The sequence below is a fragment of the Anopheles coustani genome, chromosome 3, assembly GCF_943734705.1.
Source record: "Anopheles coustani chromosome 3, idAnoCousDA_361_x.2, whole genome shotgun sequence".
In the NCBI taxonomy this organism is placed as follows: domain Eukaryota; kingdom Metazoa; phylum Arthropoda; class Insecta; order Diptera; family Culicidae; genus Anopheles; species Anopheles coustani.
The window spans coordinates 42,988,205-43,012,750 of record NC_071288.1 but is presented as its reverse complement, the minus strand read 5'-3'; the positions used below and the strand labels follow the sequence as shown (position 1 = coordinate 43,012,750).

Sequence of the window (24,546 nt, the reverse complement as noted above, 5' to 3'; positions counted from 1 at the left end):
GAATGAAACATGACCGAAAAAAGAAGCACCAGTGGAGTGGAGGAAAAACAAAACGTGGTGGAAAAACTCCGCACACATCCGACGAACGGAGTAGTGGAGGAAAACATTAAAAATCAAACAAGCTCACTCTTGGGCAGATGGGTGAGAAGTGCGAGAAAAACAAACGCAAAGTCAGGCGAGGAGGGGCCCGAAAGGGAGAGCGCTCGATAAGTATTTTCCCAAATGAAAGCCTTGGCGGCTCGAATGACGAAACGACACAAACGTCCAGGCTGATGCGCGTTGCCAGGCTCGCGAGCCTTCGCGACAACCCCGTGTCCTGTGTCCACCCACGCACATCACACACCCACCCACTCACACACAAACATACACGCACATATGGGCAGCGTGTGGAGTGAACTAAGTATGAAGAAGTGCTGGAAACTTTACAAACTAACGCAACCGACACTCACGACCTGAAGCCTGCCGGGAGTTTGGTCGTTTTTCTCGCACACATGGAAGCGCATTTTACCACCGACCAAGATCCTCTTGCGCTTCATTAACCCTCGAGTGCGTCGGGGAAAAATCAACAAATGCGATTAATAATTGTGAGGGTGGGTCATCACTCCGACAGGGAATATGAAAACGGCAGGCCCTGCTTTATGTTAAACGACATTTTGTATTCTGTCAAGCAGATAAGTAACATTAATTGATGGAAAAATCAATTATGTGAGTATTTAAAGAAACTATTAGTGTTTTTAAAAGAACAAAATAAAACAAGAAAATATTGTAGTATTGCAAATTAAATAATTTGGATAAAAGAAAAATCACCCTCATGATTGTATCAGTAAAACTGTTTTAGTCCACTGGCAAATTTGAGCAATAATAATCGAACCTGTCGCAAGCATTAATTATTCAATTTGCTTGAGAAAGTACATGAATTTACGACAAAATAATGTCACTTGCAAAATGAATCTACATGAATATAAAATCGCAAAAGCATTAAACTCTTGAACCACAGAAATCCACACGTTTCAAACGCTGAAACAATATATTCTTCGTATTGTATTGGCTTATGTAGAATATAAAGAATATATTGTTATAACATGCATTCAAAAAATAAATTAAAATAGTAATCATATTCGTAAATAACACTAAATGAAAAATTAATAAAGATATCCCTATGAAATGAGGTTGCTCCCAAAAATGATGAAGTTCTGTAGTTCATTAGGTTTAAGAACACTTGAGGAAATCAAATAAGCTCACAACGAATGCTACTTTAAAAAGAAAATGGAAATGGAAACACCATCCAAAGAGTTTCCCATTAGTTGAAAACTGCTCGTTAACTTACGCTTGCAAAACATAGATATTGTAAAAATAAAACGAAACCAGCCGTTTGCCGCCAGGTTAATAAAGTGTGTAAGTTTAAGGAACATAAAATTGGACGAATTGACGACCGGTTATCCACATGTCACACAAACCGTGGGGGGGAAGGGAAAGAAACGGGGGACTAGGGGGGACAAACGGGCGGAGGGAAAACGTTCTGTTTTTGGTGTATTTCCTGCACGACAAATAAAACCAATCGTGCACTTCGGGGTTTAGTACAAAACTCGTCGCCACCGTTCCTTCGGTCCGGTTTCGCCGAGCAGTTGTGTTGTCGTTAGCAGCATTCTTTATCATTATCACCACCACACCCGCCTCCACCACCACAGCCACCCCCGGTTCCCGCTGGACAGTCCTTTTTTCTAGCACCGCAGGACATGCCCGACCCTCCACGCACATCTCGGAATTCTTCATACACGCCACATACACACATGCGTGGCACACTCATATCGGAGCATCGGATCGTTTCGTTTCCGATTTCTTCCCCTTTCCCTCCCCCGCAAGCCTCTTTTACACCAATTCAAACATTTTATATATCCTTAAGACGGACTTTCGGAAGGATGTTTTTCTGCGTTTTTCGCTCCTCCGCTCTCTCGCTCTCGCTCGTTTTCGGTTTTTGTTTTCACCCCACCCCCACCCACCACCCTCTCCATCCATGGTCCGTCGGTGTTAGAGGGTGGCCCTTTCCCACACATCACACATGCCGACCATCTACCCCTCCCTCGCCATTCTGACGAGTTCCTCGAAAAACGACCGTTGGCGCCTTTTGGTCAGTTTATTTCTTTTCATCTCTTAAATATTTTTATATGCCTTCATAAGCACCACCAGCAGCCATGGAAACGCCCCGAAAGAGCGATGGGCCCCGGGAAGGGCCACCGAAGGAAGCCGCGAAGGAATCGGGGAGCCCCGAGTCGTGCCGGAATCTCGCGGAATGAAAACGGCAAACGGTCCCAGACGCCGGAGCCGGGTGCGTTTGCTTAATTAATTAAAAGAGCCAGGCAACTGCCGGCCGTCGCGCGACAGCGGCGTTGGCGGATGGATCTGTGATTTTTGGATGTTGTTCCGAACGAATTCGGTAAATCCGGTCCGCTTCCTTCTGCTCTCGCGCCACTGTTTGTTTCGGCTTTTTTTCTTCTTCTCCCCTCTCCCTTGCCAAAACCATGCGTGTGCGTGTGGGGAAAATGACGAAAAAAAATAGAAACAAGTAAAATAAATAAATTGGAAACCATATCTTAGCTGGCACTCAGATTCGGGCGCGCTGATCGGAAAGCGTAATGGCCGACTGATTAAGGATCAATACGGAGCCGGAGCCTCGGGTTCGTCCGACGTCCGATGCCTCGATTCGAAAACTATGGAAATTCGGCGCTTAATATTGGCAAGCAATTAGAGCAGCGTATGTGTGTGTATGTGTTGAGCAGCAGAAGCAAAAACGAACCAATCAAAGAACGGTGGCAAAAAAAAATAAATATGCGAACGTGGTACAAATTGTGCTTCGACTGGCAGGTTTCTAACATACTCTTACTGCTCACGAATTTGTCTCCCGATAACGGGCTCCGTAAATTGCCAAAGGTCCCAAAGTGGATCCTTGCGGTGGTTAGCAATGTCGGTAGGTTTGAGACATGTCTCTAGTTACCCCCCTTCCCACTCCCATTCCGTGTACGTACGAAAAGAAAAACTTATTTTCCGCCAACAACTACGACTGATTGTGATAGGATTTTTCCTTAGTTAAGCCTTGCTAATGGCGGAAATTTTGTTTATTCGACAAAATGTTTGAGTTTGAAGAAAAATCCGTTTTTTTGTCCTGCCAATGAGGACGCTCGGACGCAAACACTCCATCCATCCAGCGCTAGCACGGTTTGGCCATTACATTAGACAAGATGGGATAGTATTTTTCGACGCGTTCATAAAATAACCGCCGAAGAAAACGAACTATGGCCTGGGCTTTGCTTATTACACCCATTTCCCTGAAGGTGTTTGGACCTGCTGCAATCAGCTAAAAATATCCAAAGCCAAAGTGATGAATTCACCTCCCCGCCCCTCGCCCCATTCCATCCCACGGCGGGGCTTTGCGGTTTCGGTGCGCCTTTCCGCACTCGGCACTATTTGCCGCAAAGAAACAAGATGAAGTAGTTATGCATAATTTAGCCATCACTCAAAATTGGAATAAATTTTTCGTTCGCTCTAAAGATTGAACAATTTTGGGATTTCGTTTTTTCCTCTTCATCTTTTTTTTTCTTGGACTAGGAGATTGCACCAACGGAAAAAACGTCGATGAAGCGTAGTAAAAAAAAAACCGAAAAAAATTGAAGCGAATGCAGCAAAACTTTTATAAATTATTCATTTTCCCAATCTCATTTAAAATGGAAAATCTCTTTCCATCCGACGGCGCAACTGTTCAATTTGTTCAAAACGTCTGCCGGCCGGGATCCGTCTTGTGCTTGGCTCATACATCTTGCCCTGCTGTGGACGGGGAAAGGAATGGTGCAAATGGTGGGGTGGGAGAAGGGGTGAGGGGGAAGGGAGGAAGGCACGATAAAGCATTCTTTCTTCGGGCCGATAAGACCAACGTGCTCAATATAATACATCAGCTGCACAAAAAAAAAGGGCAAAACCAAAAATGAAAAACACGACAAAATGTGCGGAAAAATATCTCCAGCCAAGAAGAAAGCGAGCGATGGTTTTTGTAAAATTTAATTAAAATTTTTCACTTTTCACTGTGGCCTCGGGGAAAACAAGGGCGACGAAAAAAAAAGAACGGCATATCAGTCAGAGGCCGGTAAGGTGCCCGCCAAAGGTGAGGAAAATTGTTTTGAAGAAACACCACTTTTGCGTTTGGCTGTGTGTATGTGTGTGTCGGGATGGATTTTTTTTTCGGTTCATTACTTTCCTTCTGCGTCGGTTTCCTTTTTAGCACAATTTTGAAAATTTCCCGCCCCGAGCAACGAGTGCCACATCACATTCTTAATTCATCATCCAGCCGCGCTCGGTGCAAGGTTTTTCTTTTCTGCACACTCCGATGGAATTGCTCGCTTTCGTTTCGTTTCGTTTGGTTTTTCTTCCTTCCTCTTCCGCTTTTCCCCGGGTTGAAAGGTTGGCGAGATTGGAACCGAGCAATTTCCATCAGTCAACATCGGTTGCGGTGGAAGGTTCGGTCGAGGGAATGATAACGCGAAAGGACTCCGACACAATGCTCGCCCGGTGCAAGTACAAAAACTCCCCCGGTAAGGAGATAGGAAAAACCACAGCCAAACTCACACTCACATACACAAACAGAATTACACGCACGTAGAGGTTGGTCGTGTTGAAAGCGCAGCATAAAAATTGAGATATATCAGCCAGCTCCAAACCGAACCGAGTTTCTTCCCTCCCAGCAACCAGAGTTTCCTTGAGCTGGAGGAAAATGTGGAACGCCAACAAAAAAAAAAGAAAAAAAACAAGACTCAAACCCCCAACCAGAAGCAGAAAACAGTTTGAGAAAGTTTGGGCATGGTAAGCGCACACGTCACCTGCTTCACGCACATCCATCGTTGTTCGGTTCGTCGCAGCGATTTTTTCTTTGTTTTTCCTGCTGTGTGTGTATGTGGTTGAGTTTTTTGTTATATGGCACTTTTTTTTCTACTTCACCTCAGCTTTCGTCTAATATTTTCTAAATAGCCTCATCTCGTGCCCCGGCAGGGAAAAAAAACGTTGTGCAGCACAAAGCCACAAGAAACCACAAGACGCCGGAAAATGAGAACCGAAGGAAAGCTTCGCCTCGGAGGTGTCTTTCGGAAGATTTTGTACGTCGCTTCCTTTCATATTAAGAGAAGGAGGGGAACGGGTGGGGGTAGTCAAGCAGGACGCCCGGAGGTGGTATAAATCATCCTTCCCTTTTATCTCCGGTCTCATTTCACGTTCTAGCCATCAAATTGTTCGCTCCGAAGGCCCAAGCCAAGGGCCTCCGATGGGGGCATCCCGATTGGTATGCGAGAGCAAGTGGTGAAAAATAGGTGTCCGTGTCGGATGAAAAACGCAACGAAGAAAGTTGTAGAGCGGTGGCTTTCTTTCACTCACATTCTTGCCTGTTTTCTATTTTGTTGTTCTGGCTTCGGTCCTCCACTTTCATCATCATCTCCATCGGCTGTCGATCAAGTCGGGGGTAGTGGTTTTTATTTTTGCCGCCCCAAGATAAGCGGATGCTTACACTTTTTCTCTTCCCATTTTGCGGGAGGGAGGTACACACAGGGGCAACGAAAGGGTACCGTGGCGTGTGGGGAACATTGTGCGCCGGTTGTTTTCTGGCACCACAGGTTTTCCTCCTGGGGCACGCGTCGGGGCAGATCAATACGAAGGGAAAACTGTGACGGAATGATGTATGCGAGTGCACGGCTGTGTGTGAACGGTGAACGTTCGCATCATCGTTTGGATTTCAGGTGAGCTGCAGCCAAACGGTTTCATCCGAACCGGTTTCCATTTCGACCGCCGGCGAAAGAAGCAGAAAGTTTTCATAACGATAGCATTTTCATAATACTTTTTTCGGGGATGGAAAACTTGATGAAAAACTCGGACGATTGCGAATCAACCGGGGCTCGATCTGAGAGGTTATCGTACGCTGGCTTTGCGAGTTGCAGGGTGAAAGTGCTTTTAATTTAAATAAACAATCAGGATCTGAATATTGAATGTTCGCGGTGGAATTTTAGAATAAATTGGAAAAATTTGCTGACGAAAATTGTTTCTATGGTGATGGAATGGAAAAAATTTCTTGCAGAAATAAATCTAGATTACGTTCGTACAGAACGTATGGCTTCGATGCAGGGGTCGACAACGATTCATTCTTTGAATATTTTTTTGGAACGGCAATTCCTTTCTTGAAACAAGATAATCTTTAAAATGAAACGAATTGAATGAAAGTTGTGAAGTATTAATCATATGATTATTTTGTGTAATGAATGAAAAAGATATTTTTAGGAAAAGGTATATTGTTTTTCGGGTCCAACCCGGAATTTCTGCAAAGAAGTCGTTTCAAAGCAAACATTGTACCACAAGCAGCACATTATAACATAAATTATATTAATACCAAATATTTATAGTTTGACAATCAATTACTTCCTTATTATTTTGAGAAATTTTACCAGTACAACTTACACAAATTGTGATTTTACATTTTCTGGTGGTGGAAATATTTTTCTATTGATTGTTATTGATAGATAGAACTATTTTTCTACTGTTTTCAATTATGGTTTTCATGAGTCAATCGATTATTATGATCGACAATGATCGATAAAATCATAACGACGATAAACGTTTGCCGACCCCTGGTTACATGCAGCTTCCTGAATTGTGAAACAAAACCACATCAATCTTCCTTCGGAGTAAAATTTCATCTATGTTTTTTTGCCCCTGCGGTACAATTGTGTCAGAAGAACAAACAACACATTTTCTTTGCTTAGAGCTTGGAGAAAAGCTTTGCTTTTTTTCCGCCATACTACGTGCACTCTGCAGCGCCTTGTAACAATCGTTCACAGCTTCATGAGCCACTGTCGAACGAATCTGTTTTCTTCCGAATCAGGACAAGAAAGACGGACGATGCTCGTTCGATGATGAAAATTTTTGAAAGACGCACCCTGCGCTCCGTGCGGACCAAACAAAAAGATTGCGAATGATATGAAGGTTTCGGTTGGCCCATTTCCCTGCCCTCCTTGAACGCCCTTCGAACGCAAACCAGGCAGGGAGCCGCAACGCACTCTCACCTCGTGGTTGGCCTAGTTCGGTAATGGTGATGTCAAAAAATTTCGAGCCCAGCCCGCACATTCTCTTTCTCGGGCGAACGCATCGCTAAGCCGAACGATGCGAGCGAAAGGCATCGGAATGGCAAATGAAAACCATTTTCCTGCAACGATACCGCACGTACCGGAAGTGGCCTCGGTACGTTACACGCAGGCGAAGACGTTTTTCCTTTTGCTGCAAATGCCACCGTTGTGGAAGGAAAAGCCTCCCACTCTGGGCTAACAATGCCCCGCTGCTGATGCTGCTGCGGTTGATTTTCCTGGTGGTGCACAAAAACAGACAAATGGGAAACGAAAGAAAAAGGAAAAACACAAAACACAGTTTGATGTATGTTCTCCGGCTTTGGTATATTGCTTTCCTTACGCAAAAGTCCACTTTCCACTGCATGCGTGAGAAGCGTCGTACCTAGGCGGGGCGGAACCCACCGAAGACGTCACACACACAAGGTGGAAGAAAGAAATTCGGAATCCACATTACAGTATTATGGATAAAAAGAAGAAACGAAAACATGTACCAAGAAAACCCCGATTCAATCTCAAACAAATGAAAAGAAAAAATAAATCAACCAGAAGAAATCACACAGATTGGGAAAACAATGAGTGAAGTGAAAAAAAACCCTGCTTTTTCGGAAAAAGTGGTTTAGAAATTCGATGAAAATTTGGTAGCAACTAGAAATAATCTGCCAACAAAAAAAAAAAGAACACGAAACTCATAAGTAGTGCAAATTTTTGGTCAGCAAAGACGAGTGTACTTTAGTACACAGATCAGCAAAATATCATCCGTATACAAACAAGTTGGCTTAGTTGGCGGGTGTAACCTAATAACAGGAAATGCAATGATAAAAGATCGTAAAAGTGGCCGAAAAAAGTACCGACCGTCACGGTTGTTTTATTGTCGCGGTGGAGCAACGCCCGAGCGGATCTCTCGCACGAAGCGACGACATTTCAACTGCTGTCCGGGAGTCCCGGGAAACCCGGCGCGAAGAAAACGGCGCGAAAGGATGTGCAATTTTATAGCGCATAAAACATAATCCATCCAACCATAAATGTACGGCCCGCTCGAAACCGAACCGGCGGGTTGGGGGAAAGGTCCAGCGGCGGACCAGCCAGTTTTTCGCTCGAGTACGAGAGTGGGTTCCAAGACCATTTTGGAGGCTTTCCCAAACCCAGGCCTCCAAAGTTTAACCCCGTGGGTTTGGTTTTAATGTGATGTTGAAAAGAATAAAACAAACCCTTCGAACAACCTTTTTAACGATGATTTGATTGACTCTCGAAACAAGATGGAGTACTTTAAACGGTGGTTCCGCAATTAGTTATGAACTCGTAAAAAAACCCGGGAAAGTTCTTGTGTGATCATAAAACAGACGCTTTAAAATGAATTTTCCTACACCGAATTGTAATCAAGGGAAAACATATGATTCATCGGAGCTCCCACAAGCGATGGGATAATACTGCTGCTAAACAACTTAAAACCTACAAAACGGAGGAGACAACAAATCTTGCGACAGTGTTTAGCACAACTTGGTGAAAGTTTTCCTAGCTCCCCTTTTTTTCGTTTCCTAGTAAAAAGGGAATATTTGTTTGTTTGTTTGTTTTGATTTGACGGGACCTGCCCGGCACCTAAACATGCACGGTACAGGTCCTTTTGATTTTTCGCTCATTTTGTTAAGTTTTGTTTTTGCTATATGATTTGGTTAGGTCTTACTTCAAAGGTACTTTTGTTGTTTTTTTCTCATTTTCATTTGCATTCTTCAATGTCCTGCCAAGCACATCGTGTTTGTAACTCTTTTTCCTCTTTCTAATGGCGATGTTTTGTTCCTAATGTCCTCCGATGCTAGCCATTGTTTTATCTCCCGATTTCCCAGCACTGTTTTGCTACTGAACGTCATTTTCTGCGCCAACGTTCTTGGCAGTTTTAGGTTTTGTATTAAAGATAGAGCCATTCACACACAGTTTTAATTACTTTCAAGTGTTACCTGAGGTTTTTCAACACATTTGCGTGATGTGTTATTGTTTTGGTTTTTGTGTGGCTGTTCTTGATTTCGACTTTTATCGACTTGCTTTCTCTATTTGTCCTACGCGTTTGCCTAAACCACATTTGATCTGCCCTGCAATCGTTTATGTTTTCGTGGTGTGTTTCCTTCCGTCCCGATTAAACGTTCGGTTTGACGAATGTTTTAATTTCATTTGTGTGTATGTGTGCGCGTGTGTGGATGTTGTTAGTGTAGTTATGCCTTAGAATTAGGATTTGTTTTCCTGATTTATCCATGTTTTTAACTTGTTCTACACGCATACGCCCACCGATGCTGACCACGGTCAACCCAATGGATTATGTATAATATATAGATATAATGCTAGTTTTGCAATAAACATGTGATGAAAACACAATACCATATTAGATCGCCATTTAAAATCCCTTCTTACGCTTACATATAAGACTTTTCTTGTGGTTTGCGGTAGTGTTTTAATGGAACGCCATACTTGGGTTTCGAATATAGTTTGTTGTGTTTTTTCAGTGTGTGTTTCATCCGGCTGTCCGAATAATTTCGGTAAAATGCTACAACGTGTATAGGTGGAGTTGGATTTTCCTCCTCCTCGATGAGTCCTCTTGATGCATTCTGCCTGGTTTTCTTATGTATTAACGTCTGATGTAGTTCTGAACGCCTGTGAATTTGATCTAAGATATATGCAATTCATATTTGTTTAGCAATACAATGAATAATCGCTTGGAACAAACAGTTGACCACCTGACTGGTTCAGGCCGTGATCTTCCGCTTGTTGCCTTTCTTTGCTGTCTTTTGTACAATATACTCAACCAATGGCTGGCCAAGGTTTATTTTTTTATGTTTGGTGTAGTTCTACCCTGTCCCATACGCCTTTTGAGAGGGTTTATTTAACGGTGTAACTCAATGCTGATGTCGGGTGTAATCATCACGTGGCTCGCCTTGCCGTAATTGTTCGCCTTCGTATTTCTCGTCCTGTGTTTTGCGTCTTGTTCATTTGTTTCGACCCTGCCTATTCGGAATCCGACTGCAAACGGAATCCTTTAGCTAATGTTTCACGAACTTTCAGGCTATGTCTTTCGCAACGGCTTGTTCGAACTCTCGTCAACTGTCCTTCACGGTGTCCAACCGTCCGAAGAGTCCGGCTACATTTCCAGTCAAAAGCGGCGGCCAAGGATTATGCACAAATGATTGATTTTTGGATTGCGCTACAAACACCTATCGGATGTCGTTGCCTTCACTTTTTCGATCCCGATCGCTCCTTGGGTTTCACGGAAAAACATCCCGTCCGTTTTCTGTGTCCCTTCAAGCGAATCGTTTGATGTTTTGCACTCCCGATCCACCCGGAAGCGGATCAAAATTGAGCCAATTTGTATCGTTCTGGTTTTTCTAATGACGATGGTTTTTTTTCCTTCCTTCCCTTTGTCGCACGTTACCCTCTTCATTATTGTAACAATCGATGGTTCCGCTTTCGGTTCTCTGCTGGCGAACGTTTCCCCTGGCCGAAACGAACTGACCGGTAGTGCGTACTCATTTTCAAACGAAAGAAATATCCCTCACCCTCAGAGTGGCTGCTCCCACCGCGTGGCGTGATTCGATACCGGAGGGTTTTCGGAATTTGCATCGGAACGGTTTTCCCCCACGGGAACGAAACGTGAGACTCCTCTTGAAAATTCCACCGACCGGTAGAGGGGTGGATGCAAATCGCATGCAGAATCGAATCGAAAATGCCGAATGTGAAAAATTGTGCACAATTGTGCCGCGATCTTTCGTACACTTGTGCCCGCAAGCTGGCGTTATTCATATCGGCAAATAATTTCCCTTTCAAACGCGTTGCACACAGCACGTGGCCAAGGGAAGACCCTCCTGTTCGGTTCCGTGGAATAATGCAAATTTTGCATCGAAAAATGGTGCCAAAATGGATGTGCATCCCTTCGGTTTGGAAATCGAAACCGTCCGTTGGACATGGGACGCGCAAGGAATAATTATAATTTATGCCTTTAATATGGTTACGCTAGCGAGCTCGGTGCAATGAGGATCTGTTTGATTATTTTCGAAAAGCAAAAAGCATTAACTCCCGTCCAGAGCCACGAACGGCCGCGTTGGAAATTAGAACGGATATGACGAGGGGCAAAAACTGGAAATAACGTTTGAAAAATAATCGGCAAAAATCGATCCCGGGACGGGCCAGGTCGTTCGGTTGCATTTAAAGCCCAGGGGTTCCGAGGGGATAACGGGCGGACGTAAACCGCAGCATCCTGGAAGGGCGAAAAAGTAAAATTTTTGGAAAAAAGACCATATGCATCGTTCCCGATCGCAGATGCAAAGCAGGGGTCCAATTTTTAATGGTTTTTCTTCTCATATTCAGTTTTGTCCCATGTGCTTTCTAGTACGATGTTCACTGTGTACAGTATTGAAAAATGTTGGAAGGGAATGCATAACGTTTTCAAAAAAGGTTTCCGTTGCAAATGCAACTTGGTTTCAAATGAGTCTTCCTACCAGCATTCATCATGGTTTTCGATAATGTATGCCCTAGTTATGCATTTTTTCTGATGCATTTTCAGACTCCCAATAAGAACCTTATTTTTTCAATCGAGGACTTGATTTTCAAAAAAAAAAAATTCATCATGAGCGATGTTCAATATCCAACAGGGAAAATGAAAAAAAAAAATCTTTTGAAGTCTCCCTTAAATCTGGACTACCTGCGTGAAAACATACTTCATAAACATACATTCTATCGCCCAGTGGGATACCATTTTCCGGTCTGCACTCAACTGCCTACCTCACATCGGTTGCTGATTGATGGAAACAACTTCGTGCCCTCCGTTAACACATGGCCACGGCTTGATTTTTCCGGTGGCGGTCAAAGAAAAACAATATTCTCCATTTTTTTTTCATTGTCACCACCCGATGATGGTGGTATTTTCCTCGCCTCATTTTAATGATGCCCAGATAGCCCAGTTCGTTGGTTGTTTTTCCCGCTTTTTTCCTCACCCTTCGGTGCCTTTCCGGTGCGATAAAAATGGCCACATGTGTCGCGTTGGACGTGTGCGCGCGCTCGTCGATTTTCGTGCTCGGGTTCCACATGCTTTTTTTCCAACTCATTGGCTTCATTACGATTATTAAATCATCCGTCGAACTTTGGTAGTTGAGTGTCCGGCTCGGATCGAATTTGATAAATAAATTTTTCGAGCCCAAAAAGAGGAGAACAAAACCCCAACCGAGTCATTATGGCTATCGGGGAGAATATGCTGCTCGGGATGTATGTACTTGCGGAATAAAACAAAAACTAACACCATAAACCGATCGCCGAGGAAAACTACTTCGGCGTTCACGTACGGAACCAACGATGGCGCGCTTTAGTTATGCCCGAACACTCTCGATTTGCCGATGACCAATAAAAATTGAAGTGGAAATAACAAATAAAAGCGAAGGATAAAGGCCCGCGCGTCCTGCCGCGTCGCTGGTCGATTCCCAAATTTCCACGGACAAAATATTCTCTCCCCCCCCCCCTCCCCTCCCACCACCAGCACGCACCGATTCGGAGGCGTAAAATAATATATATAACCTCCCCGAAATAATGGGTTACGTTCGTGGCGATCATCATCATGCGTTTGTCTGCGTGCGGCCAGTAAGTATGTGTGCTGTATGTGTGCACGGTCATTAAGTGCACATACATAAATTTAATCAAATTTATATGATTCGCCGCCGTGGCTTCGGTGGCGGGGTTTTTGTTTGAAGCCCGGTTTGGGTTTTATTTTTCGACCGTTATTGCTTCGGAAATGGATTGGCCGAGTTTACAAAACTGGAGCCGGGAAGGAAGTTTTGTGGTGTCTGAAGGAGGGGGCCAAGGATGAAAAGGATGGACACTAGAAGACGGGGATTTACGATTCTGGTGTCTCCTAGGGACGCAAACAGGACGCTCCTAGGCGAACGCCAGGAAACAGGCCACAACAATAGTAATGGCTAATGTTTTTTCCTCAAAGTGTTCGGCACAGGGGTTTCGGCCATTTTATTTTAGGTTTTTTTCACCTCCCCCCTCCCACATCGAAACATTAGCGGCGCAGCGGTGTAGGAGGGTCGGCCCCGGGGATGGTAAAACTTGTGCCTCGATAATGAGTTTGAGATAGCATAATGAACGCTTTACGCGATCCGAATGACGTTGGGCCGACATTTTTTCCCAAAACGGAATGGAAGAAAAAACCAAACTGGATGAGACAAAAAATAAAATCGATAAATAATTTATTTCCTGCTGAACTGGAGGAGGCCACCAGTATGGGTTATCGGACCGTGCCGTTTTATACTTTGATAAGACGTGTTTGTTTATATGTCGCCGTACGGGGCTTCTCTTGCCTTTTGGAAGGCGTCCTTCAAACTATTGATGATGGAAATCGACGAAAAAGTGTCAATAAATATCCAAACTCCACATATGGCCGCACAACCTGGTGCCTGGTGGCGGCCGGAAAAGATGGCTGCCTGGTGTGGTTGGCTTTTATCAGGAAACAAACGAGGAACTAGAAAATCCCCTACAAAAAGTTAAACCGAAGGAAGAAGAAAAACACGAAGCATATTTTGAGCCCGGTGCCTATCAAACTTTGGCACTTATCGCCCGCCGGGACAGAGCTGGCGGCGACCTGCTGGCGTCGGGCTTTCGGGCGAACGAGAATTTGGAGCACCATTCCGGGTGACGCATTCGCGTTTGTTATTTACACATTTTTGTACCGTATAAATTTTATCGCTTTTCATAACTGGCGCCCCGAAAACTACTCACAAACTGGTGGAAAAAGCAAATTCATAAAGCACGATCTAAAAGTCCGATGCGATATGCTTTTTGATTACCGGCTAGTTCTCGGCTACATGGAGTCCATTAAATTTGTGCCGGAAAATGACCGCTCCCCGCAGTCGAGGGCCGAGGGCCGAGTGGATTTGAAAGTTCGTCCTCGATAGCGAGGGATTTTTCACGACGAAAATCGCCCCCAACGAACAAGAAGAAGCTGCTAATAATCGCTTCATTTCAATGCAAAATACCAGACCGTCAGGACGAGCGTGAATCTGGGGCGTAAAATGCCAAACACTGCAAGCGTGGGTTGTTCGTGGGGAAATGCCATACCGAAAAATCGAGAAGAAAACCCAAGTCCCACACTACGCGTATTCGTCCGCTTCGCAAATGCACGCTTTGTTTGGCTTGAAGCTTTTCTAGCTGCTTGGTTTTTCCGGCGCCTCCGCTAGTTTGGTTTGGAGCGACGGTTTTCCCAAGCGTGGAGAAAGACAGACTGACGACACATACAAACGTACACACACGTACACGGAATGGAAGGAAACCGTCCCGGCCCACCATCGTCGTACGTTCGTGTTGCGTTTTTCCTTACGGCGCCGGCGGAGGAAAAACCCGTTAAAGCTCGTAAAGCGAAGCGATTATCTGCCGTTACAAATGATTTAATTAAATCAAGTATGCAAAACAGATTCGTCCCATCATAATCGGAAGGGGGTCCGCGTTCGGGGTGTGTAGGGCACGGGGGGAGGAGGGGAAGATCGGGGAGAAACTACACGCAACTACGAGGCAACCGGCCTGGGCGGAGTGCGGTGCCGCTTAAGTGGAGCCGTTTCGGAGCCATCAACGTGTTACGCTTGCGATTCGCAAAGATTGCTCGGAAGGCGACGTGCTTCGAGCAGAGCGCAGCCCGTAACGGGGTGTCATCTTGTCGAACAGTCATGATTGGCGCTATCAGTGGCGAGCATATCGCCATCATCATTACCGGGACAAAAGGGCTTCATCAACACCCCATCGCCTCGAGGGGGTTCACATTTGTCTTGTGGGCGCGTGGTCTTCGACACAGGGACGTTCTTCCACAAACGGGACGAAGATTTTCGTGGCTTTGTTTTGGGAAAATTTGTTATCCCGAAGACAAAAACCAACACACAACACAATATGTATATGTAACTCTTGCCAAGCGAGCAGTGTTATTTGACATTTATCAAAGACTCTTCGGATAAATTGGAGCTTGTTTAAAATCGCTCTTCTTTTCTCAATTTAACCAAACACAACAGTTTTGTTTTGGACTAAGCAACCAGCGGTTAATGCTGTGAAATAGTTCGCCGCTGGTAAGTTTGAACTGATAATTTTAAACCAAAATGTTGAAGGCAAATATTGCGAGGAAAAGTTACATTAATCGGGAAAAAGATGAAAAAAGGAATATGAAGCCAATTTTGTCCTAAACTATTTTAGCTAAGCTGCGTAAGATGGTATTCTGCAAACCCACAATTTTGATTTGAAAGTAAATAAACATTTTGACAAGTTATACTAATTTTAGTCTCTCGTTTGACTCGAATTTTGCTCGAATCGCAACAGAGAATCAGCGTCGAACCATCGATTGCACAATTATTACCTTGATAAACCCTTCCCTTCTATAATCCTTCTTCATTGTTGACTTTTTCATATCAGTTGTTTCTTCTCAGAGTTACGCGTTGCTATTCAATCAGGCGCCAGATTTCGATTGATGATGTAGTTCTATTTCACGTCCTCTTTGTCGTCGTTGATTTTCGGGAGATTTTATACCTCGAGGAGCATTTTGCGGTCAAAATTTGAAATTAGATTATTAACGTTCAATGTTTGTTTGCTTTTGATTTGACTTCTAATGCTGATCCTGTAGCTAAAAGCGTGTACTGGTTTTCTTGCCTCGATGTTTTGAGTGTTCCACTCAACACATGCATTCAAGTTAGAACTTATACCGTTTGCAATATGATAATTATAATAATAATGTGATTCGGCTTTTTGCATTTACTCAAACCGTTACCCCGTTCGTACGCTACGTAGCTCTTATAGACATAATGGTTTTGCTTTTATTGGTAATTGTTATTATCATTGTTTGTTTGCACTTGCGTTCACTTTGCCCTATCCGATGTGGATCCTGCTCCCCGAAAGCCCTCGTGGTCAATTAATTACAACACTTCATATATCACCCGAAATTATATAATACAAATATATGAAATATCCATAATTAATCTTATAATCAAACAACGATTCGAACACCCTCATTTCGCCAGCTTTCCTTCCACAGTACGTTACTGTCTTGCCATGGGTTTTCCGATCCTTCTGCGGTTCCTTCTCCGTTTAAACGTTGCTCTTATTCGCGGCTTATTGAAAACGTTATCAGCAATTGCTAAAAAAGGCACACAGCATTATACAGTTCCATTGTTGTTTCAGTTTTTTTGTTTTTCAATGTTTTATAGCAACTGCCGAAAACGGTATTATCAGTTTATCAGTTTTGCGCTCAATTCCTTCGACCGTTTCCGTTAAGATGTTCGACTCGAAATGTGTATATTCCCATTCTCACTCTCCGTTCCTTTTCTTCGGCGAAAAACTATAAAATAAATTAAATTAAAAAAATACTAACCCAGAACAGAAGTCTTTTCCCTCGCAGCTCTTCTCCTTATCTTCTTATTCCAGTGGACACCGTGCGTGCCTAATCGCTTTGCGAATATTCCGTACTCGATCTTACTGTCTCCTGTCCTGCCACTGTTCTGTCAAGAGCTGAGTGGAAAGAAAGAAATCTTCCTTTGTTGGTTCATTTTATCTACCTAGCTTTACTAGTGGTTTCCATGCACATAGATGTCTCGGAAGGAATTAACGGTTCAAAGTTGGTTTCTCATTTTACAACATGTTTTGTGTATCAACAACAAAAAGTATCATTGTACAAGAATATTTGAAACAGGTATTATTAGGTTTGAGTAAAAGAAAACTGTTTTGTCTCATTCAGCTGCGTCCGTTCTATTTCAAAATGCACACGTCAACCAACATTTCCTTTCACTGGACACCGAACGGAAAAATGGCTACGTAAGTAAGCATGGAAATTATTTACATCGAGTTTAATTCTAAGGATACTGTACCTACGTCATCAAAGTTCAACGGTTGTTGACCATTTGTAACAGGATCCACGCACTTTGTTCGCGCTTTAGAAACGGGTCTGTCTACTACAGGAGCGGAGCTTCAAATAGCAGATACGCAGGGCGGGAGGAAAAATTCACATGAGCTTCATTTTGGTAACTTTCACATTCACGGAACTGGTAAAAGGCCCTGGCAAAGGGCGGCCTTCGGTTTTACCTTCACAATTACACTACTGAGTTACATGCTTTAGGTTGTAGAAGATTTCTTTTTTTTTTTTAGTTTACTGATCTAAGGGTCCTTTGGTTTTCGTTTTGACTAGCGGGTTTTGTTTAACGTTGTTAAACCCTACCATATTTACGTACAGAAGGAGGAAGTGTGCAAACTTGAGTTTGCTCTTTCGGCTTTCAACGTTTCAAATTAATACCGTCTAATGTTATTCTCACGAATGATCTACGTAAAGTTCACCACATTAAAATAAGGAGCTCTTGTACTCTTACAGGATCTACAGTGTTTACTGGTTTTGGTAACTTTCGGTGTGCTTATCAGCTTAAGGTAGCGGCAATCTGTCCGTTTCCCTGAATATGGTAACGCGCAGCATTCTTTGGTGATTACTGCAGAGTCGCTAGAGCTGAATAATTGTGCTCCAACATACGCACAAATTCGAGCACAACTTCTTTTCACCATCTTGTACCATCGAATACCCTGAGTGAATTGTGATGTTGGTTATGTTATCTACTTTACGCCCAACTATTCCCATGAAAACTCCCAGTTTTCGGTTAGTTGTTAGCCCGCCTCTTTTAGTTTATGTTTGATTTTCATCCCTACAACCCGACTCATAATCATTCATGCTCTACTAGTCTAATTCTACAAACTTGGAATATTTTACTTGCAAAAACTCAGTTAAAAAGACTCAAAACCATCTAGTTGCATTTTCTTATTGCTACAGAAATGGCAAACGATCTTTAAACAGCGTCCAAAAGGAATCGTAAAACGATAAATTATGCTTGCATTTTCTACCATTTCGCTGGCCTTTATCAACTTTATCGCCAACCTTTTTACCTTTTACCTCCACGGCAAGGAAGGATTTTCCTCGATCTGTTTTTCTTCCTAGAAAAAATCTATCATACCCGAAGAAATACAACATGTACCTATGTGTGTGTATGTGTTTTTTGTTCATTGTTTCAGTTTTACTCATAATAGGAACTTTGTTAGAACATCACGAAGATTTTTGCTTCTCCTCTTCATACTGTTGAATATATTCCCGTACACGCAAGCATACTTCTAGGGTTTCAGCATTGGTGCTACCACGCTTACGGCCTCATGCTACGCTAAAATTTTTGATTAGGTTTTGTTTTCTTATTACTTGATCCACTACAGCCACACTTACATAAACGATCATTTGGTTTTTTTGCACACTTTCACCATACTTGTTTACCTTTCCTGGTTTTGTCCACTCTCTTTCTTTCGCCTTCCCTTAGCTCTTCCGTTTATTTCTCTGTTTTGGTATTGTATTGTTCGTCTTGCTGTGTATTTGCTCAACTATATTTTGTTGAATATTATCCATTTTATCATGAACCATTTCATCTATTGCATTTCTTTTTTCAAACGATTTTTCGCTGTCTAGCGGTTATGTTATGTAGCAATGAAACCAGTTGGAAATAGTTGAAACAGAACAATTAAAGTAATTTTTACAACCAAAATATACCTAACATTTACCGAATGGGTGCTATCTTTTCTCTCTGTTCATTCAGTTTATCCTTGTTTTTGTATCAGTCTTTCCGTTAGATCCAAGAAACAGAGCAAATCTTAGAAAACGGTAAATTGCATTTACTGTGAGTAGGTGTTTGCACGTTGAGTTTGACTAGGTTTTATGACTGTAAAGAAAGTGTGGCTCAGAAGTAACTTAGGAGAAAATTGACCATTACTTTCGTTCGTTTGCGGCATAACTGGAAGAGCACGAGAGGACATCTTTCCCTACTTTCCACTTATCGCGCTGTGTGTGAATTTCTCTACGTGTGCTGGCGTGTTTTACTCTTATAAAATATAAAATAGAGGTAGCATTGACTGCCTGCCCGCTTCTAAAAATGGGCAGCTATCAGCGGAGGATTTCGCTATGACATAGTGGTCTTATACTCTAGATAGATGGTTTTACATTCACTAGCATTGAATTATCTCATACATTTTTTTTCACGATAGCTTATGTTTGGTTTGGTTTACTCTGGTTTTATTTTATTTGTTTAAATTTGTTGAAGGATAAGTTTTACGTACGTATTTGCGGATTTTCCTTGCGATAAATTTTTGATTTCATCTTCTTACGGATCTTCCCCACTTGTTTGTGCACCTTCTAGAGGTGAACCACCTTCCCATGACTAGAGTGGGTGCGTGTGGGGTTGAGGTAGCTCAGAGCTACCCGCTCCGCTGGTCAGCGCACCTAGGCGGGACTCAGGTTGAACGATATTGTCATCGGTGTGTGAATGCGCTCCTTGACGGGCAAGAAAACAACGGCTGGTACAAACCTGTGATCGGGGCCACCTGGCTCCTTGTCGCTGTCGGCATCCTTGGGAGAGCGACCACCGGCACACTCCTCGATGAGGAAGGACTGCATCATCAGCGGTCCCGAGCGAGGTTGCTGCGGTAGTGCGTAGACCGCTGGACGCTGCGTGAGGTTGGCCAGCTCAGACAGCATGGCGGTCGGTTCGCTCCGCGGTGATGTTGGCTTCGGAGAGGAAGCCGTGGAGTGGTCGGCTGGTCGGCTAGCAGCATTGGGTGGCTGCGGTGATCCTTCCGGCTCCTCGTAACCGGAGCTACTGGGGCGAGCAACGGGACTATGCGTCGACTGAGGTCGCTGAAGCAAATGGAGCGCATCGTGCGAGAGCGATGGAACCGGCGTTGAGGCTGGCGTGGATGACGGTGTCTCGGAGGAGGTTCCGGCCGGCATAAGCTGGTTGGCGGGTTGGTCTTTCGCCAGGGAAACGGCCGACTCAGATTTAAGCAGCGGAGGAAAGCCACCAACCGCCCCTAGGACCGACGCTTGCACATCTTCCTGTTGTAGTTGCTGCTGTTGCTGCTGCTGCTGCTGCTGCTGAAGAAGTTGCTGCTGAACGATGGTCAGACTGGAGTGGGATCTCTCGTGGATGAACAGCAGCGGCAGGAGAGGGGTCGCGAAAGAGCAATACGAGCACTGGTACCCTTTGAGACCACCCATCGGTGAGGTGGGCTGCTCCGGGCCGAAAAGACCAGCTCCCTTCGGTAGGAACTTCGCCGCCTCGGCAGGACTAAGTCCGGCGGGGAACGGTGACTTGGGGCCATACTTTGCTCCCCCTTCGTTCAACCCGTTTGGCACCTTGAGCGAGGGACTGTTGGATTTACTGCGCCCACCTCCACCACCCAGCGCGGGACCTCCGTTCCCGTTGGTTCCAAGCTTCTGCTCGAGATCCTTCAGCTTTTCGATGCCCATCTTTCCGTGATCGCTTAGCAGGTGCGCTCGAAGCCACTTGGCACTCCGGAACCGTCGGCTGCACAGTGGGCACACTTCGGTGAAGTGCGAGTAGTATCGGTTGCTGAGATCGCTGATTTCACCCGGTTTTAGGAGGGCCGAGCCACCGGAGTCACCGGTCATCATCGAAAAGACTCCTGCTCCGGGAGCTCCTTCACTGTTTTCATTAACTCCCGGATCGCTACCAATAGAACCAACTGCTCCAGAGCTACCACCTCCACCACTTCCACCACCACCACCTCCAGAACCATTCTGACGAGCTTGGGGCAGTGGAGCGCCCTCTTCGACTATGCCGTGCGTGTTATGTTTGTGTACCCGAAGGAAGTACTTGCTGCAGAGTTCCTTGTTGCAGATGTTACACACCACTCCACCGATCTGAGCTCCGTTCTCTATCTCGATGCCATGCATACGCTGCATGTGTGTCTTCATGAAATACTTGTTACACAGCTCCTTGTTGCAGATCTCGCAATAGCTGCTCGTCGGTGTCATCGAGAAGGTCGGCTTACGGTCGCCTCCATAAGCTCCCGGGCCAGCTGGTGGCATCGGAATCGGACCGGGCTGTGTGGGACGTTCCGGTGTGACGAACCCCTCGCGCTTCGGGCTCGGCATGGATCCCGGTAGTCCACTGCCACCGTGCACCTCCACCAGATGCTGCTTCAGCATGTAAACGTTCGAGAACTCCTTGTCGCAGTGCTTGCACACCTCGACCGACGAGTCCAGGTGTGCAGCGGTCTCACCGTTTTTCTGGCCGTGCCCGTTGTTGTTGTCCATACCGAGCGGTCCGTGTTCCTGGAGCATATGCGCATGGAGGAGGTACTGATTCGGTAGCTCTTTACCACAAATTCCGCAGCCCATCTTCCGGTGGTGATGTTGCTGTTGCTGCTGCATGCTGTTCAGGTCATTCAACTGCATGATCATCGATTGGAGCTTCTGCAGGTCAACGCTAATCGCCTCGGCATCTTCATCACTTCCCGCATCCCTGGCACCCTGGCGATCTTCAGCACTATCGACACCGTTTCCACCATCCGACTGTTGCGCTTGCTCATCGGAATCGGCTCCGGAATCGATCGCACCACCATCACCATTCATCTGCCGATCGCGGCCACTCTTCACCGAAACCTCCTGCTTGATCTCCACCGTCGAGCCCTTGGCAGCGTCGATCGATCCGGCAGCATTCTCAACTCCTGCCAGCTCACCCGCCGCCGCTAGGAACTTCTTCAGTGACGACGGTGAGGACGCCTGGAGTGCCATCTGCGCGCTCATCAGATCGGCGGCAGCCGTTCCGCCCATAATAAGGTTCAGCGGAGCCGTCTGCATGAACGGCGCTGCCCAAGGGTGATGACCACGCTCGTCCTTTAGCTCGTCCGGGGTCGGCAGGATACCGTGCCGTTTGAGCCGATGCGTCCTCAGGAAGTACTTGTTGCAGTACTCCTTGCAGCAAATCTCACAGAACGCCTCCGGATTAATCACCCCGAGGCGCTTCAGCTTGTCGGCGGAAAAGTTGGCCTCACGGGCCGCCTGCATCGAGTGGGGAGACAGCTTGCGTGGCTGTGGAGTGAACGTAGCGTCTTCCTGCTCGACCGTGTAGTCCTCCCGGAAACCATCGGGAACCTGAAGCGGAGGTAGCTCGGTTTCGCTCGACTCCGGTTTCAGGTCCTGATGCTGCTGCATCTGCTGCTGGTACTGCTGGTGCTGCTGGGCGAGATGTTGCTGCAGCTGCTGTTGCAGTTGCTGCTGCTGCTGTTGGAGCTGCTGCTGATGATGTTGCTGGAGCTGCTGCTGGAGCTGATGGTTAGTGCTGCTTCCTCCGGAGAGTTCGTGCGCCTTGCTGCGGTGTTTACGCATAGCGCTTAGGCTGCTGAATTTCTTGAAGCAGATATCGCAAAACACCGTCGGCTGGATGTGGTTTGTCGGGGCGACCTTTGGCGATTGTGTCGTGCGCATCGACGTTGTACCCTGCTGGGAGGATGGTTTCGACTGTCCACCCAGCGGCCCTTGCTGTTGGCCAGATGTACCGGATGCTGGTTGCTGCTGTTGATGGTGAGATGGCAACATTAGCTGCTGGCTGGGGTCCGCTACGTTTGCCGAATGCTGCTGACCGAGTCCTGGCCCGGTGGACAGCTTCTCCAGCTGCTCGGAAGCGTTGAGTTGTTGCTGCTGCTGTTGCTGTTGCTGCTGTTGCATTTGAAACACCTGCGACAGCTGATGGATCGAGTTGAAAGGGTTGCCCATAGCAGACAGAGCCGAAGCGGAAGAGGCTCCAGTGTCTGAGCTTCCACCGTTGTTGGACGAGGATGCCGCCGGCTCGTAGATGCCATGTTTGTTCGCCTTGTGCGTCTTGAGGAAGTACTTGTTGCAGAACTCCTTGTTGCACAGGTCACAATATGCTTCCGGGTTAAAGATACGCAACGGAGGTACACCGGTCCGGTTGCTTCCATCCGTCGGGCCACCAAATCCCGATGATACGCTCGGTACGCCCAATAGTTGCGGTAGTTGGGGCAAATATCCGCTGGCAGACAACGCCGCGGCGGCTTCCGGTGGAAATGGGAAGGAAAGGCCCGCGATCGATATCCAATCCTCAGGCTTTGGCATCCCGGTACTGCTACGTATCTCGCCATCCCATTCCGGATCCATGAACAGCTCCTTCTTCATGGTGATCTTTGGGTGCGAATGTCCCGACGACTCATTCATCATCGACGCTTGTTCCTCTCGCTGTTGAACTGGCTGCTGTTGCTCGTCCCCGTTGGATGACTTCATACCTGCCTCGGCTTCCTCTCGATCATCTCGCCGTTGCCGCACTCCCACCTCACCGTCCTCGGAGGTTCCCTTACCGTTCTGTTTGCCACAGTTTTCGGGCGTCCGCTCTCGGTTCTCGTCATCCTTGCCTTCCGACCGGGAGCGTGCCTCATCGTCGGGCTCATTCTGCTCGTCACGACTGCCCGGTTCCGCACCCTCCGACCCCGACCGGGACCCACCGAACGCTATCAGGCTGTTCAGCTTGGAGGTGAGAAAATTCTCCGGGTTCCCGAGCGGCAGAAACCCGTCGGAGTGCTGCTGCAGTTGCAGGTGCTTCTGCTGTAATTGACTCAGGTTCGAGAGGAATATCTTCTGAAAGTTGTTCTGCTGCTCCTCCAGCAGCAGTGCGGCCGCCGCAGCAGCCGCCACGGACGTGCCCTCGGGCTCGTTGTCCGTCTCCATCGCCGGACTAGCCGGATTCGAGGCCCGGCTGCCCTCGGGTTGCTCGCTGGCATCCTCGTCGGCTTCGGCGTCGCAGTCGGTAGTGGTCTCCCCGGCACCTCCGGGCGGTGCCTCTGGGATTGCCGTTCCGTTGGCAGAAAATCGACTCGGCATCGACTGCTTGCGACGCTTTTTCGATAGGTCCGGCAGCGAGTCGGAGCTGTGATGTGAGCCGGTCGTGAGCGTACTGCTTTGCGTCGTGGCCGCATTCAGGAAGGACGACGATAGAGTTCGCTTGGAAGCCTTCAGCGTGGAGCCGTGGGAACTGTTGGTCTGGGACGAGTTTGAGGCGTCGCTGAGGGCGGCTTCCTCGCCGCTAAGATCTGGCGGTGGTGTCGCGTAGACTGAGGCAGCCATTTCAGTCACTGGAGAGAAGAAACAATATGATAAAATTATTGTAGCAAAATATTTAAAAAGTCAAAATAAATTTAAGGTCCCATGAAAACAGTGTTGTTCAAAAACCGGGGTCATTCCTATGACAACAGCTTTTGTAGAAATGATTTTAATGCAATTAAAAGTAGCTAGGCGATTTCTTTGGTTTACAAAAATATTATTACATGAGGAAATACTTGAGAAGGTTAAATAATTGCAGTTAATTGAAACGATTCATGTGAAAATGTAAGTTAAAATTCGGTTGTATTAATGAGAATTTTTGAAGTATGTACTGAATTGCAAACTATTTTAAAAAGTACACGAATTCAAAACAAATTCACGGTCAATCGGAAGGACTTGGGATTCTCAAAGGTTCCCTTTTTCCCTTTGTTTTCAATATTTGTTCCGTGCCTTCTCCGACGTTTCTTC

The 24,546-nt window shown here is 45.9% G+C and overlaps 2 protein-coding genes across 2 annotated transcripts in view; one reads left to right on the top strand and one right to left on the bottom strand.

The window, feature by feature from the left end:
- The window catches only part of LOC131271648 (KAT8 regulatory NSL complex subunit 3), a 259,954-nt gene that overhangs the window by 144,329 nt on the left and 91,079 nt on the right, over nt 1-24,546 (top strand). The gene's annotated exons all lie outside the window — the stretch shown is intronic.
- On the bottom strand, nt 19,444-24,102 carry LOC131271647 (uncharacterized). The gene is made up of 2 exons (XM_058273145.1): nt 20,687-24,102; nt 19,444-20,602 (listed from the first exon to the last, which is right to left on the bottom strand). Exons 1-2 carry the CDS (start codon nt 24,100-24,102, stop codon nt 19,444-19,446), a joined length of 4,575 nt encoding a protein of 1,524 aa, XP_058129128.1.

Excerpts from the sequence above, each read along its gene's own strand:
- LOC131271647 (XM_058273145.1), bottom strand. The coding sequence starts at position 24,102 with ATGGCTGCCTCAGTCTACGCGACACCACCGCCAGATCTTAGCGGCGAG. Across the intron at positions 20,603-20,686 it reads GTTGGTTCTATTGGTAGCGA|CCTAAAACCGGGTGAAATCA; the intron begins TCCGGGAGTTAA and ends TGGCTCGGCCCT.